General features: G+C 38.3%; 1 protein-coding gene across 1 annotated transcript; it reads right to left on the bottom strand.

Moving 5' to 3' along the window:
• Nucleotides 1-15,198: 15,198 nt before the first annotated feature.
• Nucleotides 15,199-16,968, bottom strand: LOC103707379 (E3 ubiquitin-protein ligase ATL41-like). Its single transcript, XM_008791837.6, has one exon. The coding sequence runs from the start codon at nt 16,840-16,842 to the stop codon at nt 16,111-16,113; it is 732 nt and encodes a 243-aa protein (XP_008790059.1). The 5' UTR covers nt 16,843-16,968; the 3' UTR covers nt 15,199-16,110.
• Between the last annotated feature and the right edge of the window lie 1,476 nt (nt 16,969-18,444).

The raw sequence follows: 18,444 nt of genomic DNA, 5'->3' as shown, positions 1-18,444 counted from the left end.
GCAACATATCGAGCACGAGAGCTACTAAAATTTGGGCACACAGATGTTTGTGGCCAATTGTTCCTACTTCTTTCGGTGAGCACAGATATTTTTTCACTTTTACTGATGATTTTAGTAGAAAGATATGGATTTATTTTTCAAGAAATAAATCCGAAGCTTTTAGTACTTTCAAAAGATTCAAGATATATGTTGAGAAAGAAAGTGGTTATACTATTAAATCCTTGAGATCCGATAGAGGTAAAAAATTTACTTCTAAAGAATTTGAAGCTTATTGTGAAGAGAATGAAATTTGTAGATCTTTGACGGTTCCATACTCTCCACAACAAAATAAAATTGTAAAGAGAAGAAATAGAACTATTCTATGATGAGATGCATGTTAAAAAGCAAAGATATGCCAAAGCAATTTTGAGCCGAAGCAGTAAATTGTGCCATCTACATCTTGAATTGATGCCTCACAAAAGGCTCGTGGAATGTCACACCACAAGAAGCATGGTCCGGTAAGAAGTACTAAATATATTTTCATTGGTTATGATGCTTGCTCAAAGGGGTATAAATTATATAATCCATGTAATGGAAAAATTGTTGTTAGTAGAGATGTTGAATTTGATGAAGAAGGCACATGGGATTGAAGTTCTCAAGAAGAGAAAAAGCAATCCGACATATTTATTAAAGAAGAGCAACCAAGGAATGAAGAGTTACAAGCACTTGCACCATCTTCATCTTTATCTTCATTCTTAGCAGAACCAAGTTCAAGGCGAAGAAAAATGAGAAGGCTAAATGAAATATAGGAGGTAACAGAGAATCAAAATAATCTAACTCTTGTTTATCTTCTTGTCAATTGTGTGCCTATAGATTTTGAAGAAGCCAAAAACCTCATCTATCATGAAAGAAGCAAGCACATTGATACTTTATATCATTTTATAAGAGAGCATGTGAAGGACAAGAAGATCGAGCTTGTACATATCAAATCTCAAGATCAAGTGGCGGATATATTCACCAAGCCTCTAAAAGTTGACACCTTCTAGAGATTAAAATTCATGCTTGGAATAATTGATAGAGGAGAAGAATCAAGTTTAAATAGGTGTGTTGGATAATAAACTTGATTCCTATGGTGATGTGGCATCTAACTAGCATCCTAGTTGGAGAGTCAAAGTCAAGTCAAGGTTAAGAAGGTGAAAGGTCCAGGGTCACAAGAGTCATTACGAGTTATAGAAGGTTAAGAGTCATAAGTTGTAGAATGTGAAGGGTCATGAGTTATATGAGATTTAAGAGTCATGGATCATAGGTATATCAAGTCATGAGTTAAGAATATTAAAGGTCAAGAGTTATAAGTTATATGTAGGAATTTTTAGAATCACATAAAATCTATATAAAAAATTGTAAGCATTCATTTGTATAGTGTGAGTTAAATAGAAATTATTTTTCTTTCAAATTTTGTTTTTGAGAATTTTTATCATCCTCTTTTTCCTGAGTGTTTTTCTTAAGATGATATTTAGTACTTTTTCATGTACAGATAAGTAACATAAGAATTATATATATAATGGGCCTAGCCTGCGCCTGACTTGAAAAGATTCATATATATCAAACAAACACATTCTTAAATGCAACCTGACAGTACGTGCATTCCTCCAATGCTCTGTCCCAAGCTTCATAATTGCTAGACTTCCTGGAACTAAACTTATCAAAATCTTTATGAATCAGTCAACAATCTTTCATATTAAGTTAAAGAGCAACCGTCTTGCACAATTAAAAAGGAACATAATAGTCATTTCTATTAATAACAGCAGTCATGTCTCCACATATCGCAGCATAATATTCTCTGTAAAAATGCATAAAAACATGGTTATTTCCAGAATTTTCTGTACCAATATCAGGTACAATATCAGTACGTCACTAGTATCGTAGGATAAGATATGCATGACATGGTACAACTGTTAAAACAAGATATGCTGTTGGAGGTGCAACAGCAGATGTATCATCTATCAACACAATACCAAATCCAAGATTGGTCCAATTTTTAGGCGATTGAGACGGCCGTCTAAGGCCCCGATCCAAAAAAGACCCACCACAAGAAAGACGTCAAAGACAAAATCGAAAGAAAAAAAATCTTCTTGTGAGTTTATCTTAGGCTGATTCACTGCAGGGAAGGCCTCAAAGACAGAACAGCCTTAAGACAGAACAGCCTTAAGCTCCCAAATACATTGAACTGCTCTTGGCCATATTGAATCCTAATATTGTACCGATACTGTACTTTACTGGTATAGTTCAGTATCTCCATTACCCAGTGGTATGGGTCAATGCAGCAAACCATAATTAGCATCGCATGTTAAATACAGGATCTCCTAAGAATATACGCACAACATGATATTCAAGAAGTAAAAATTTTTGCATGCCTCATAAACAACAATCTTGTTCATATCTGTGAAAAATTTATACAACAGCTGAGGCCCAAACCATATAACGTTGTCATACGTTGAAGCATGAAAATATTCTTTCTTAGCATCAAACTGTTGCGACACCGCTTAAATTTCCATCTAATTATCAGGATGAGGAAAATAAGGGTCCTATATATGTGCTAGTCAAGTGTGCAAGCATCTTAAAGACTTGCTGAGGCCTAGTTTCCAAATCCTTGGTTGATCTTAGTTTCTCCATCAAGATTTACCAACTCTGTGGCCAACTTTGTAGCCCACTTACCATATCCACTAAAGCTTACACACCAATTTTTCTGAAAATCATTGATCATCTTTGTTGCCATATGACGCATTTACTCCTCTTTCTTCATACGTACTCTGCATCTCCTGCTCCCTTGTACTCACAATAACACATCCAGTTCTGCCAGCATCCCTCTAATGAGGCTTGTGACCCTTTGGAAACTGTTTTCCATACTCAGCAAAAGCACTGTTTTTCTCCTTCAAAGCCTTCTTACCATCATGAACTAAACGGCCAACAACTCTGAGCTCATATTCAAACTGGGAAGCCTCCAAGTTCCTCTTCCTTAACTCTTCTACCCGCTTCTTCTCGAATGACCGGATGATCCGGTCCTTCTGATGCAGCATCTGATTCAAATTAACGCTGCACCTCCAATTGGACCTTCATGTACTCCTGCTTCTTATCTAAATACATCACCTCAGTCTTAGCCATCCAATTCTACACTTCTTCCATGGAAGTAGCATCAACAGCTGATTTTGTATGTTTACCGAGACTAATTACTATGCATCCTTTCTGCTTAACCATACAACCAAAGACAAACACCATCATCACCGACATCATTATCATAATTACTCTCTCCAGTGTTAGCATAATTTTAGGAATTACGTAACAGTATACATCACCCATAATATATTTTTTTACTAATCCGATTCTATATCAGCCTATATTATTTTTCTTATATGAACTCTGTATATGAATATATATAACTCGTAAAATATGCCGAATATAATGAAATAGAAAAATAACATTATTATTTTTTGTTTTTCTTTTCTTGTGGAAATATTTTCACATTCAGCTATTCTCCTACAGTCATTTCCAAAGAAGAAAACCCTCTTGGTCCATCATCTAAGATCACTTTCTTACGTAGACCAACGGTCCTCATAGCTAAGAATTCTCCTCCAACTTGTCAAATTTTCACGCTCGATGCCCACATCATCGTCGCTCACATCCTTCCCTACCGAATTCAAAGGCTCCTCTCTGATACCAACCCCAGCATCCACGTCCTTGCCGGGCCGCAAACTCGAGGAGAGACCACAATTCTCCGAACCCAACTCCCGATCGCCATTGCCAGCATCATCTTCATCGTCAATTGATGGCTCCGACTCCGTGCTTATCTCCGGCTCGCACTCCTCTTCGTAAAGCGGGGCCGCTGACGCTTCATCGAACACTGAAGGTGCGAGGGAGGGTAGCACCGGCCGGTCCTCGACACCTCCAAGATCTCCCTTTCCACTATGATCCACACCCACCCAGCCTAGTCCACCTTATGCGGCCGCCCCTCCTTGACCGGCCGAGCCGCCGCGACGACCTCCTCCGGCGGGACGCAAGCATCATCATAGAAACACCATCCAGTTGATCAAGAAATCCATGACGGCCGCAACGGCTGGAGAAGATATCGGCATTGAACTCTGTTTCTCTCACTAAATGGAGAACCAGGGCGCGGACGAGCGCGACGCGGGCGTTAAGGGCGAGGCTGCGGCGGGTGAGGGGCGTCGTATTGGGCCATGAGGACGGCCAGGATGGCGCGGTGAGGGGGAGTGGACGGCGAGGTATTTGGTGGAGGACAAGGAGACGGGGCGGAGGTCGCGGGGCTTTGTGGGACGAAGGTAGGATCATTCTTGCGCATATTGGCGAGGGTTTTTGCGAAGGGAGGGGAATGTAAGGAGGGGAAAAGGAGTCCATGGGGGTTTGGGTTCTTCTTTTTTCTTGCTGTTGTTCTAGTGGTGGTGGTTCTTTTCTTGGGCATGGGAAGTGAAGGCGTTTAATGGAGGAAGGGCGGGCGGGCGAAGAAGGGGAGAAACCCGCTCTGTTCCCATTTGAAATGCCTCTGACCGTGCTTCATATTCGGCATCATCCTGACATTTGTTAGGGTGTTGAAGATTCTATCGCTCGTACTATTTTGACTTGCATGATGACCGCACAGGTTTAAAAGCCGGCTCCTTTCTCTTGCCCATGCGACCGTTATTTTCTTATTTTTATTAAAAAAGATAAAACATTGAAGAGAGAACTTTTAGGAACAACAGAGTCACAAGATTTGGCTGGCATGGAATTAGCGTAATTTTCAGAATATTCATTGCAGTTCTAGATTTATTTTGATAAAAAGTGCGTCTCTAGTGTAGAAATTTTTTTGCACAACTATTTTTTTTAAAAAAATAATAAGAAGAAACCCTAATTTTTCTGCTTATCATTTTTTTTATTTGAAAGCCATCACCTCCTATTTTCTCAGGATCAATTTCGATGGTACTATATTAAATAAAGGTGATTGCGGAGGAACTAATTTTGTTATTAAGAATTCAAGCATTGTAGTCGTGGCAGCAGGTGAAATTAAACATTTTGACATAATAGTATCTATGGCAAAATTGGATGTTGCTTTGGAAGTGCGGATATATGCGATGAGGCATGTTAAGACATTTCATATTATATTCCTCAAGGGATTCGTTGATAATGATTAGGTGGTCATCAAATTCACTAAATTCTGAAACTTTCCATCTATATATGACTATTGGAGAATGGATTTTACTCTACTTGCTTATGAGGTTGTAACAACTCAGGACCTCACCCAAAATGGCTAGCCGGAAGTTATTATTTGGGTTCCTTGATCCTGTATAAGTACCCAAGATCTACCCAGCGAATAACCGATGTGGGACTAAACACACGCCCACACGGGTCCTCACATACTCTCCCCGTTCATGCCCTGACATCCTCGTCAGGCTAAAAGTTCAAATCTAATTACAAACATCACGATTGGCCCGTGGTCAGCCCCAATGGATCCGTGCTGCAGTGTCCCCTAGTCCACATAGGTTATAGGCCGGGTCCGCTCTAATACCATTTGTAACAACCCAGAATCTCACCCAAAATGGCTAGCCGGAAGTTATTATTTGGATTCCTTGATCTTATATAAGTATCCAAGATTTACCCAGCGAATAATCGATGTGGGACTAAACACACGCCCACACGGGTCCTCACATACTCCCTCCGTTCAAGCCCTGACGTCCTCGTCAAGCTAAAGGTTCAAATCTAATCACAAACATCATGATTGGCCCATGGTCAGTCCCAATGGATCTGTGCTGCAGTGTCCCCTAGTCCACATAGGTTATAGGTCGGGTCCGCTCTAATACCATTTGTAACAACCCAGGACCTCACCCAAAATGGCTAGCCGAAAGTTATTATTTGGGTTCCTTGATCCTGTATAAGTACCCAAGATCTACCCAGTGAATAACTGATGTGGGACTAAACACACGCCCGCACGGGTTCTCACAGAGGTAGTGTATATTTTTCCAAAAGCTAATAACGCTGGTGATTGCACGGTAATATATGTGGCTAATTATATCCGAACTACATTGTGGACAGCTATGATTTTTACGTATTTTATTTTCTTATTGTGCATCCTCTAGTTGACTCCTGGATGCACTAAAGTTGCTGTTTAAGGTACTGCTTAAGAAAAGAAACCAAGCATCCAACCTAACCATATGCAAAACTTCCACGCATGATTGTAGAAAATTAATACAATCATAATATGTGGCAAAATTTTATGGTATTTTAAAATAATATTGTAAATTTTTATTGACTGTGCAACATGTATCATATCTGATGTATGTAATAACAACTAACAAAGCTGGTTAGTTTTAAACAAAAAAAATATTCAGTTGGGCCAATTAGAATTAAAAGAAACTCTACCGATATTAGGATTTGGTTAGCACAGATCACTGCTTGACAAGTTGACATATAAGATGATCTCATGTTACAAGGCGCGTTGATGTTTGGAATCATATAAGCAGGTTGTTCATGTTTAGATTAAAACTGAGGTGAGCTTAAACATGTGGTTAAAGCTCAAACTTCGTTTTTGTGGCTACTTAAACAAGTTACTTCTCAAAGAGACCTCGAGTTGCTACATAATTATGTGAGCCAACTGCAGTTTAGGCCTACCTTATTTGTGAATCGAGCCCTCACCCCAGTCATATACTACCATATAGGATCATTACACTAACGAGAAGCTTGACCTTCAGCATTTTCTTTGGTGTGATAATTAAAATCAGAAAACATAAATTGCATAGGTGTTAACTAGTTTATTACTAATGACTCGAGCTGATTATGGGCCGGGTCTTAAGCCTGAACTTGATTCAATTTTAATTGGGCTTAAGGCTGTGCCTATTAAAATGGGGTAATTAATCACCGGTACATTTATTGACCGGTCTCTAACGTTTAATTCCTGTTGACTGGTTGTTTAATAATCAGTCCAGCCATATTTCAATACTTTATTATGAGACGAAAACGCCCCCTAAAAATATTAAAATGCCCCTGCCCCTTTTGATCTCCCATTCCCAGAAGAAGAAGAAGAAAAAGGGGCAGCCGCCACCGACCACCGCCCGACCCCGCCCGAGCTCCCTCCTGCGGCCGCCACCGGCCCCATCTCGCTCCCTCCCGAGCCCCGTCCCGCGGCCCGCCCCCTCCCGTGCCCCTTCCCCTCCTAATCTCCCGTTCTTAGAAGAAAAAGAAGAAGAAAAAGTCCCGGCCGCCGCCGACCACAGCTCGCCCCCGCCCGAGCTCCCTCCCGCGGCCGCCGCCGGCCCCTGCTCGGCCCCTCCCGCGGCCTCGCCCTCTCCCGAGCCTCCTCCCACGGCCCGCCCCCACCCGAGCTCCCTCCCGCGGCCGCCGCAGGCCTCGGCTCGCCGCCTCCCGAGCCCCCTCCCACGATCGCGCAGCCAGGAATGCCCCCACCCCTGATCCAGCCCCTTCACAAGCCCCCTCCTGCGGCCGTCGCCGGCCAAGGCCCACCCTCCTCCCGCATCTGCTGCGGCCTAGCCTCTTTCTGGAACCGCCGGCCTCGCGGGAGGAGAGGTGTTCTCCGCCGCCACCGACGGCGGCCCCACCCCCTCCCGCGGCCCCCTCCAACAGCCGCCACGGCCCGGCCCCCCTCCGGCGCCGCCGGCTCGTGGGAGGAGAAGAAAGAAGAAAGAAGAAGAAGGGAAGAAGAGAAGAAAAAGAAAAGAAAAAAAAAGAAAAGGAAAGAAAAAGAAGAAAAGAAAAGAAAAAGAAGAAAGAAAAGAAAAATAAATGCATAAATAAATAAATAAATAAATAATATATTCTAATAAAATAAAATAATTATAAATAAATAAATAAATCTGCCACGGCCGGGCCCTCTCCTGCGGCCCCCTTGGCGGCCGGGCCCTCTCCCCCGGCCTCCTTCTGGCGCTGTCGGCTCGCGGGAGGAGAAGAAAGAAGAAGAAAAGAAGAAGAGAAAAAAAAAAGAAAAAGAAGAGAAAAAAGGAAAGAGAAAGAAGAGAGGGAAAGAAAAAGAAGAAAAGAAAAGAAAAAGGAAGAAAAGGAAAGAAGAAAAAGAAAAAGAAGAAAAGGAAAAAAAACAAAAAAAAGAAAAGAAAAGGGAAGAAAAGGAAAGAAAGAGAAGAAAAGGAAAGAAAAGGAAAAAAGAAAAGAAAAAAAGAAGAAGAAAAAGGCAAGAAAAAGAAGAGAAGGAAAGAAAAAGAAAAAAAAGAAAAAAGAAGAAAAGGAAAGAAAAATAGAAAAGAAAAGAAGAAAAAAAGAGAAAAGAAAAGAAAAAAAACAGAAGAAAAGAAAAGAAAAAGAAGATTTAAGTATGTGCAGAGAAGACATAATTGTGTACAGAGAATACTTAACTGTGTGATGCACACAGTTAAGTGTTCTCTGTATACAATTACGTCTTCTCTGCAGACATTTAACTGTGTGATGCATAGAACACTTAACTGTATGCAGAGAAAATTTAAATGTGTGCATATAAGACTTAATTGTGTATAGAGAATATTTAACTTAACTGTGTGATGTATAGAATACTTTACTGTGTTGAGAGAATATTTAAGTGTGTGCAGAGAAGACTTAAAAGAAAAAGGAAGAAAAAGAAAGAAAAAGAAGAAAAAGAAAACAGTGAGTGGCAGTTAGGTTAGTAAGCTTGGTACACATGTAATATAGTATGGCACATATTTAATTAGGTTAGGAAAGAAAAAGAAAAAAAAGAAAAAAGGAAAGAAAAAGAAGAAACGAAAAGAAGAAAAAAAGGAAAATAATGAGTAAGTGGCAGTTAGGTTAGTAAGCTTGGTACACATGTAATATAGTATGGCACATATTTAATTAGGTTAGGAAAGAAAAAGAAAAAAAAGAAAAAAGGAAAGAAAAAGAAGAAACGAAAAGAAGAAAAAAAGGAAAATAATGAGTAAGTGGCAGTTAGGTTAATAGGCTTGGTACACAAGTAATATAGTATAGCACACATTTAAGTAAGCTTGGCACATAATTAATCAATGTTTTAACACTTAATATAGCCTGGCACAGTTTTCTGTTTTGTGCACACAGTTTACTGTTCCCTGCACATAGATATAGTTTTTGTACACAGTTTAGTTAAGCTATTTGATTTTGGTAGAATATTTCGAATCAGTTACAACGATGTGGTAGACACTTAGGCCCTATTTGGGGGAGCTTTTGGAGGGCCAGAAAGCACTTTCTGGCCCTCCAAAAGTACTTTTAGATGAAAAACTGTGTTTGGTAAATTTTTCAAAAAGCTGTTTCAGCTTTTGCGGGAAGCTGAAAACAGCTTTTGGAAGAAAGCTTCAATTTGGAGCTTTTGGGAGGAAGCTGTTTCAGCTTTTTCGGAAAGCTGTATTTTTGACAAAAATGCCCATATTAAAATAACATAATTACATAGTTTATCTCTTTATAAACCTAAAAATCTGTTGGAGCCAAGAACCCAAGCCGTCAGACTCCCTTCCGTAAGAAAAGGTATTTTTCTTTTCAATTTTTGTATGGATCTCTTGAACCACATTTTAGAAGAAAAAAATTTTAATCATTTTCCATACCTTTCAAAATCAATCTATTGTTTTTTTTTCATCAACCTCGCGGCCCACACTGAGGTCCTCCTCGAGTGTGGATCACGAAGAAGAGCCCCTGGACCGCGGAAAATTATTTTATGGGAAATTATAAAAAATTATTATGGAAAATTATTTTATACTAATAATTATAATATTTTATACCTTTATTTTTGTATTATACTATAAATATAATATCATATTATATGATATCATAATACATTAATATGTTATGTTAAATAATTTAATATTATGTTATATTATGGAAAATTAATTTATACTAATAATTATAATATTTTATACCTTTATTTTTGTATTATACTACAAATATAATATCATATTATATTATATCATAATACATTAATATGTTATGTTAAATAATTTAATATTATGTTATATTATGGAAAATTAATTTATACTAATAATTATAATATTTTATACCTTTATTATTGTATTATACTATAAATATTATATTATATTACATTACATTATAATACATTAATATGTTATTTTAAATAATTTAATATTATGTTATATTATGAAAAATTAATTTATAATAATAATTATAATATTTTATACCTTTATTATTGTATTATACTATAAATATTGTAATATATTACATTACATTATAATACATTAATATGTTATTTTAAATAATTTAATATTATATTATATTATGAGAAATTAATTTATACTAATAATTAAAATATTTTATACTTTTATTATTGTATTATACTATAAATATAATATATATTACATTATATCACAATACATTAATATGTTATGTTAAATAATTTAATATTATGTTATATTATTAAATATTAATTTACTCTAATAATTATATTACTATTATGCTATGTTAACATAATATTATTTTATATTACAATAATATCATACTATATCGTATATTTATGTATTAATTTATGTTATGTTTTATTTTGTTCTGTTGTATAATACTATGTAATGTCCTTTATGGTAATTTTGTCATATAAAAGTACTTTCTCAGTTTGTTTACCAAACACAAAATAAAGTACCACAGTACTTTACGAATGTAGTTACCAAACAGCAAACAACTTTTTATAACAGCTCTACTTCAGACAGCTCTACTTCCAACAACTCTACTTCCAATAGCTCTACTGCCAACAGCTCCCCCAAACAGGGCATTAATATAGGTTGTTCTTGTGAGCCAAAACTTATCCTAACATGGCGCATAATCGATTAAGCTTGAAACACACTTAATTAACTAATACACACACTTAATTAACCCCAAAACACAATTTTCTGTTCTATGCACATAGTTTACCGTTTCCTGCACACATGTATAGTTTCTCTGCACACAGTTAAGTTAAACAATTTGATTTTTATAGAATATTTCGAATCAATTACAATGATGTGGTAGACACTTAATATAGGTTGTTCTTGTGAGCCAAGTCTTACCTTAGCATGGCGCATAATCGATTAAACTTGAAACACACTTAATTAACGATGGTACATACTTAATTAACCTCGAAATACAGTTTTCTGTTACGTGCACACAATTTACTGTTTCCTACATATAGATATGGTTTCTCTGCACACAGTTAAGTTAACTATGCTATATTACTTGTATACCAAGCTTACTAACCTAACTGTCACTCACTCATTATTTTCTTTCTTCTTTTCTTTCTTCTTCTTTTCTTCTCTTCTTTTTATTTCCTTCTCTTCTTTTTCTTTTCTTTTATTCTTTTTTTTTTCCTTTTCTTTTCTTGATATTGATAGATACAGTGGAAAAAAAGATAAAAAAAAGAAGAAAAAGAAAAGAAAAAAAAGAAAAGAAAAAAAAGAAGAAAAAGGAAAAAAAAGAAGAAAAGAAAAAAAAGAAGAAAAAGAAAAAAAAAGAAGAAAACAGAAAGAAAAAGAAGAAAAAGAAAAAAAAGAAGAAAAAGGAAAAAAAGAATAAAAAGGAAAGACAAAGAAGAAAAAGGAAAGAAAAAGAAGAAAAGAAAAGAAAAAGGAAGAAAAGGAAAGAAAAAGAAGAGAAGGAAAGAAAAAGAAGAAAAAAGAAAGAAAAAAGAACATAATTAAGTATTCTATGTGCACAATTAAGTCTTCCCTGCATACAGACTTAATTATATACAGAGAATACTTAACTGCATACAGATAGCACTTAACCGTGTGCATCACACAGTTAAGTATTCTCTGTACAGAATTAAATCTTCTCTGCACACAGTTAAGTGTTCTCTGCATCACACAGTTAAGAGTGTATAGAGAATATTTAAGTGTGTGCATCATACAGTTAGGTGTTCTCTGTACACAATTAAATCTTATCTGTACACACTAAAATCTTCTCTGTACACAGTTAAGTGTTCTCTACATCACACAATTAAGTGTGTGCAGAGAAGACTTAATTGTATACGAAGAACATTTAATTGTGTGCATCACACAGTTAGGTGTTCTCTATACACAATTAAATCTTCTCTGCACATATTTAAATTTTCTCTGCATACAGTTAAGTATTCTATACATTACACAGTTAAGTTAAATATTCTCTGTACACAATTAAGTCTTCTCTGCACACACACTTAAATCTTCTCTGCACACAGTTAACTGTTCTATGCATCACACAGTTAAGTTTTTTTTCCTTTCCTTTTTCTTCTTCTTTTTTCTTTTTTTTCCTTTTTTTTCTTTTTCTTTCCTTCTCTTCTTTTTCTTTCTTTTTCTTTTTCTTTCCTTTTTCTTCTTCTTGTTTCTTTTCTTTTGCTTTCCTTCTCTTCTTTTTCTTTCCTTCTCTTCTTTTTCTTTCCTTCTCTGCACAGAGTTAAGTATTCTCTGCATCACACAGTAAAGTATGTACAGAAAAAACTTAATTGTATACAGAGAATACTTAATTGTGTGCATCATACAGTTAAGTATTCTCTGCACACAATTAAGTCTTCTCTACACACATTTAAATCTTCTTTTTCTTTCTTTTTCTTTTGTTTTTTCTTTTTTTTTCTTTTTTTTCTTTTTTTTCTACTTTCTCCTCTTGTGAGCCCGACGACACCAAAATGGGGCTGTGCCATGGCGGCAGCGGGAGGGGGCCCGGCCGCAGCCACTTTATTTATTTATTTATTATTTTATTACAATATATTATTTATTTATTTATTTATTTATTCGTTCATCACATATATATATGTATTTATTTATTTATGGATTAATTTATCTATTTATTTTTTTTCTTTCTTTCTTTCTTTTTATTTTGTAATTTTTTTTTCTTTCCTTTTCTTCTTCTTTTTTCTTTCCTTTTCTTCTTTTTTTTTCTTCTATATTTTCCTCCCGTGAGGCCGGTGGCGCCAGAAGGGGGCCGGGCCGTGGCGGCCGCGGGAGGGGGTCCAGCCGCAGCAGCTTTATTTATTTATAATTATTTTATTTCATTAAAATATATTATTTATTTATTTATTTGTTCATTCATATATATATGTATATATTGATGCATTTATTTATTTATTTATTTTTCTTTTCTTTCTTTTTTTTTCTTTTTTTCTTTTCTTTTCTTCTTTTTCTTTCCTTTTCTTCTTCTTTTTTCTTTTTCTTTTTTTTTTTCTTCTCTTCTTCCCTTCTTCTTCTTTCTTCTTTCTTCTCCTCCCGCGAGCCGACGATGCCGGAAGGGGGGCCGGGGCGCAGCGGCCGCAGGAGGGGGCCGCGGGAGGCGAGGTCGCCGGCGGCGGCAGCCGCGGCTGGCCAGAGGAGAACACCTCTCCTCCCGCTAGGCCGACGACTTCGGAAAGGGGCTGGGCCGTGGCGGACGTGGGAGGAGGGCGGGTTGCGGCCGGCGACGGCCGTAGGAGGGGGCTCGTAAGGGGGCAGGGGCGGGGCCAATCCTAGCGGCGCGGCCGCGGGAGAGGGCTTGGGAGGGGGCGGGGCCGTGGGAGGGAGTGGGGCTGCAGGAGGGAGCTCGGGAGGGGGCGAGCCGGGGCCGGCGGCGGCCGCAAGAGGGAGCTCGGGCGGGGGCGGGGTCGCAGGAGGGGGCTCGGGAGGAGGCGAGCCGGGGCCGGCGGCGGCTGCAGGAGGAAGCTCGGGCGGCGGCGGGCCGTGGTCGGCGGTGGGGGGGGTCTTTTTCTTCTCCTTCTGGGAATGGGAGATGAGGAGGGTAGGGGCATTTTTGGCCTTTTAAAAAAAAATAAAAGGGGCTCAAGGACCGGAAATTAAACTTGGTAAAGATATTGGATGGAAGATTTTAAGACTGGTCAACCGGGACTTTTTGTTATAGCGGGGTCTTTTGGAGGGTGGGGAATTAATTACCCCTATTAAAATTTGGCTTTTTCTGTGCCCAAGCCCAACCCATTATCAGCTCTACTAACGACTTGGGTCTAGGGATGCAAATATGTTGCACTGGGCGGGCCAGCGGACGAGCCAACAAAATGAACCGGACCAGGTAATTTGTTCAGGTCCAAGGGTCAGGTGGAGTCAAGATGTTGGACTCTAAATCTATGTTGGGTCAGGTTCAGGCTGACATTAACCGAACCCTAGCTCGGCCCGATAGGACATATGGTATATACATCAATCACATAGAGTGCATATGGTATATATCATACAGCATAAATAGTAAAGTAAGCGTATGGTAAGTATAAAAACTATATTCATCAATTATATATGCTCAAAGAAGCTATATGCTAAGACAAGAATAATTGATCATCTTTCCGCCATTGGATCGCACTCCGCACAGCTCTTGAAACACTCTAAGCTCTTATTTTCATCCATCTACATAGATCTCAAAGTGTCTATTGTGCGATCCAACTGTACAGTATTTTTTTAAAATTTTTTTTGGGCCAAATAACCATGCCAGTGGCCATGACCCGGCCCATCGGTTCCATCTACAGTACTAAATATTTATTATCTCAATTAAGTGATAGGCCCTAAAACAATCCTCGCCTGCAGTAATTGAATAAAAAAATTACAGACATCTACTTAACTTTCCAAGCTTTTTAAATGATTGAGCGTGTATTAGGGAGTTGTTGTAGCTTCAGGACAAAGAGGGCGGATTATAGTTGAAAAGGAGTGGTGGTGCACGGGTTTTGATGGATTCCCGTGCTTGTACCAAGAGGAGCATGAAAAGTTTTCACAAACCAATGTAGAAAGTTGGATACATGGAAAAATTTAATCTACAAACAGGAAAAACATGCAATGCATGCCTTAGATGTATCTTTTCATTATCATTTTTTTGTGAGACGAGAGAGAACTATAGAGCGAGCCCTATTAAATCATTTACGGTAATATTGAAGTAATCACAATAAAGCAATAACCACAGAGTTACGTACAAGAAGATGCAAACCGGGATGAATATATGAGAAGTATAGGCAAGTAAGAATAAGCCGACTCAACTACAAGGAAATGCTATACCACTGCCAAAGTCTAAATCAACGGCAGTGGATGGCTAGGTATCATCCTCCAAATCGTGGTCATCCTCAAAAAATAATCATTTCTTAGATTATCATTCAAACAATTGTAAAAAATGTCTGATAAGAAATCTCCATTTTCTTGCATCGATCTCCGCCCATACCTTTCCGTCTCTTAAGCAACATTTGACTTCATAAACTTACTACTTTTCATATATATTACTTCTTTCTTTAAGATAAGAATATTGCTTCGGTGCGCAGTACTATAAGCCAACCAACAAAAGCATGAAGGAAAAAAAAAGAAAAAATTGACAACTGCTTTGGTGTATGTTTTTCCTTTTCAAAGACTTGCATCATTCAAGAGAATAACATGGATATACTAAAGGAAATCATGCAGTCCTGTACGTTAAAGAACAAAGAAGTTTACCTTTCTCATCTTCTGTATCTGAATACCTGAATTCGAAGCCAGAAAAAAATTGTTGGAAGCTATAAACTTTTGTAGAGCAAGCCTTTTGTACTATAAAGTTTAGCACTTTTTTTGTCCAATGTATTACATTACCTGTTACTAAACAAAAACTGCGATGACTATTAATTAAACCGAAATCAAATATAATTAAAGCTGAATTCTATCAACACTCAAACCACCAAAAAAAATTAAAAGAATAAAATTATATAAAAAGAAAAACTATTCGACCAAATCAACCTGCAGAAGCATACTCATTTAGATCAACGTGGGTACCACATGCACGCTTAATATTCCTCCAGTGACATTTGTGGAACAGCCGCAGCAGTCAAGGCCTCAACAAATAAAAAACCCCACAACCTGCAAGACATTAAACGATATGAACTCATCAATGAAAAGTATCCAAGGTGGCGTGTCCCACCCTCTACCAAATCCTTTGAAACTTAGAATTTCCATTCGATCTCCTTCTCATGGACCCGGTATTCACCTACCAACCAGTGTTACCACGTGGCAAGCCTCAGCTTTTATGCCAGACTGCAGAGCCAAAAGGTAATCTGAAGTCCATAACCAACAAAATCTGTGTTCTTCCCCTTACTTCATGAACAATCTATTGTATATGTTCGTGCATGTAACATGTTTACATATAAACCTTTTCAAGACTTTAAAAAAAAAAAGAAGAGAGAAATCCCGAAGAAATCAAAGTGTTGGAAAAGAACAAGGAAATCTGACAAGTGCCATATGAAAAAATTTTCTACTGCCTCTCCAAGTCTTCAACCTCATGATCCCCTTGAGTTCTCCTCCCTGCAGACCTCTCCGTGCTCAACATGTACATCCTCCGAAATGATGAGCTAAACCGCGATGATATCGAGCCACCATCCTTCAAGCCTCCTTCCTTCGTCTCCGACGTGCCCTCGGTGACGCCGCCACCCGATAGCTCACGTATCCCTGGTGGTGGTGCTGACGACTCGCCCGTCTCCACGGCGACCGCCATCGGCGGTGGCTCCACCCCAGCCCGGCAAACCGGGCACGTAGAATTAGAGCTCAACCACATATCTATGCAGCCGACATGGAACACATGCGTGCAGCTCGGCAGCAACCGGACTATCTCACCTTCTTCTATCACGCTCAAACAAATCGCGCACGCCGCGCTGCTACCATCGTGTTTACCATTGCTTGCGTTGTTAGTTCTTCGGTAAGGGAACATCGGCAGGGCGGTGATAGCCGAGGGATCGAGCCCGACCTTGGGGAGCTCTTCGTGGGGGCCGGCGGTGGCGACCCCAACACGAAAAAGGCTGATTGTGGTGGCGCGGTGGGCGGCGCGGTGGCGGCGGAGGACGTAGCGCGTGTAGAGGTGGAGGAAGGTGACGAGGGCAACGACGAAGAGGAGGCAGAATATGGCCGTCAGCAGAATCCGGGTGTCGAGGTCGTATTTCGAGCGGCGTTCTTCGGGGACGATCAATTCGTCCGGCGGGACGTTGGACATGGTGGCTGTTCGTGTATCTCGGAACCCTTCTTGGTTTCTCCTCTTTCCCTTGCGTCTGTTTGTCTTTACAAAGAAGGAAATGGGGAGGAGCTTGTAAAAAAACCTTGGCAACGAAAATTTTTACCATCATTGACTAAAGTTTAATTAGCGAATGAAAAGGTCGATGGTGCCCTTGAGTTTGGGTGTTCATTTGGACCGATTGATGGTGATCAGACGTTGGATGGCTGTTGGTGGGATATGTAATTTTGGTTAGTTTTCAGGATGCTTTATGAATGAAGATGACGCATGAATGAGGCGGGTTCGGTCGGTCAACCAAGCAACATAGAATATATATGTACGTACAAGCGCATGGTAATCTCTATGCGTAGGACTAAAAATATGGAAAAAAATTCGTGGGGCCCTCACGAGGGGTGAAAAGTGGGTCCAATAATATCCATTCGAATTCATTTTCATATTCAAATTTATCTGAATATGGATAAAAATTTGAATATTCGATTAATATCCGTATCCGTATCTATATCTGTCAAAGAACGATGAATATGGATATAGATATATAGCTATCCCATCCATATCCAGATATTCGATTCCATTATTAATCATATTTATTTTTATATAGAACTCGTGAACTTTTAAAAAAATAAATGACCATATTACTATACTATTAACTTGATTTATTATCCACTTAATAATATCTTTAATTTTGTATCCATAAATTTTAAAAAATATCGAATTCTTAGCTGATGCAATAAATCTAAAATTAACTACTCTTTTGACAAATCGACTAGAATATTTTTTAATCAATTAAAAATTGGTTAAAACTTTCTTATTGATATATTAATATTATATCAAAGTAATGCATTTCTTCTCGTCGGAGGCTCTCACAAGCAAGTGGTAGATTTAGGGCTGTGGACCGGTTTGGTCAAGAACTTGGAAAAATGGCGGCAGAAGGACGTGTAGGTGGCTTCAAGAGTTTGCCGTGGTCGACCCAACTATGGAGATTGACTATTCTGTTTCCCATTTCTATTGTCATGGTGCAGTGATTCGTGGGTACAATGCACCGTTTGGTTAAAAAAAAAGAAAAAAAAAAGAAGAAGCTAATATTTGAATATATGATATCTAAAAATATATTTTTTTATATTTAGTTGGTCATGAAAAAAAAATATTGCAGAGTGCTATATAAAATATTTATTATTTTCTTAATAAAAAAATGTTATTTCATTCTATTTAAAAGTTTAAAATATTTTTAAAAAATAAATTATTCTAGATTTCATCCGGTAAAAAGTAGATTTTTTTTATATCAAATATAATTTTTTTCCATAAATGTCAGCGAACATTTGGATTACGATAGGCCGGCATATTTTACGAGCCATCGAGGGTGGGCCCGTGCCTTGAAGCCAACGAAAACGTTCTCAGCCAAGTACGTGACCAAGCAAGCGTAGGCTCTCTTCTCTTATCTTCTCTGAGAAATACAAACCCAATTCGATTGAAGTGTGTATGGGACGCGTCGCCCATATGGACCCAAGCGGCCAAATGGTCGTCATGTTCTCACTTAAGGCATCGACAAAAAGTCTTCTAGATGGCCTGCAGATATTATTATATAGA

The sequence above is a fragment of the Phoenix dactylifera genome, chromosome 1, assembly GCF_051530095.1.
Source record: "Phoenix dactylifera cultivar Ajwa chromosome 1, Ajwa_hap1_PhDact_Kaust_v1.1, whole genome shotgun sequence".
Taxonomy (NCBI): Eukaryota; Viridiplantae; Streptophyta; class Magnoliopsida; order Arecales; family Arecaceae; genus Phoenix; species Phoenix dactylifera.
This window is presented reverse-complemented; position numbering and strand designations above follow the sequence as displayed.

Bases quoted from the DNA above. Each gene is read 5' to 3' on its own strand.
- LOC103707379 (XM_008791837.6), bottom strand. From the start codon at position 16,842: ATGTCCAACGTCCCGCCGGACGAATTGATCGTCCCCGAAGAACGCCGC.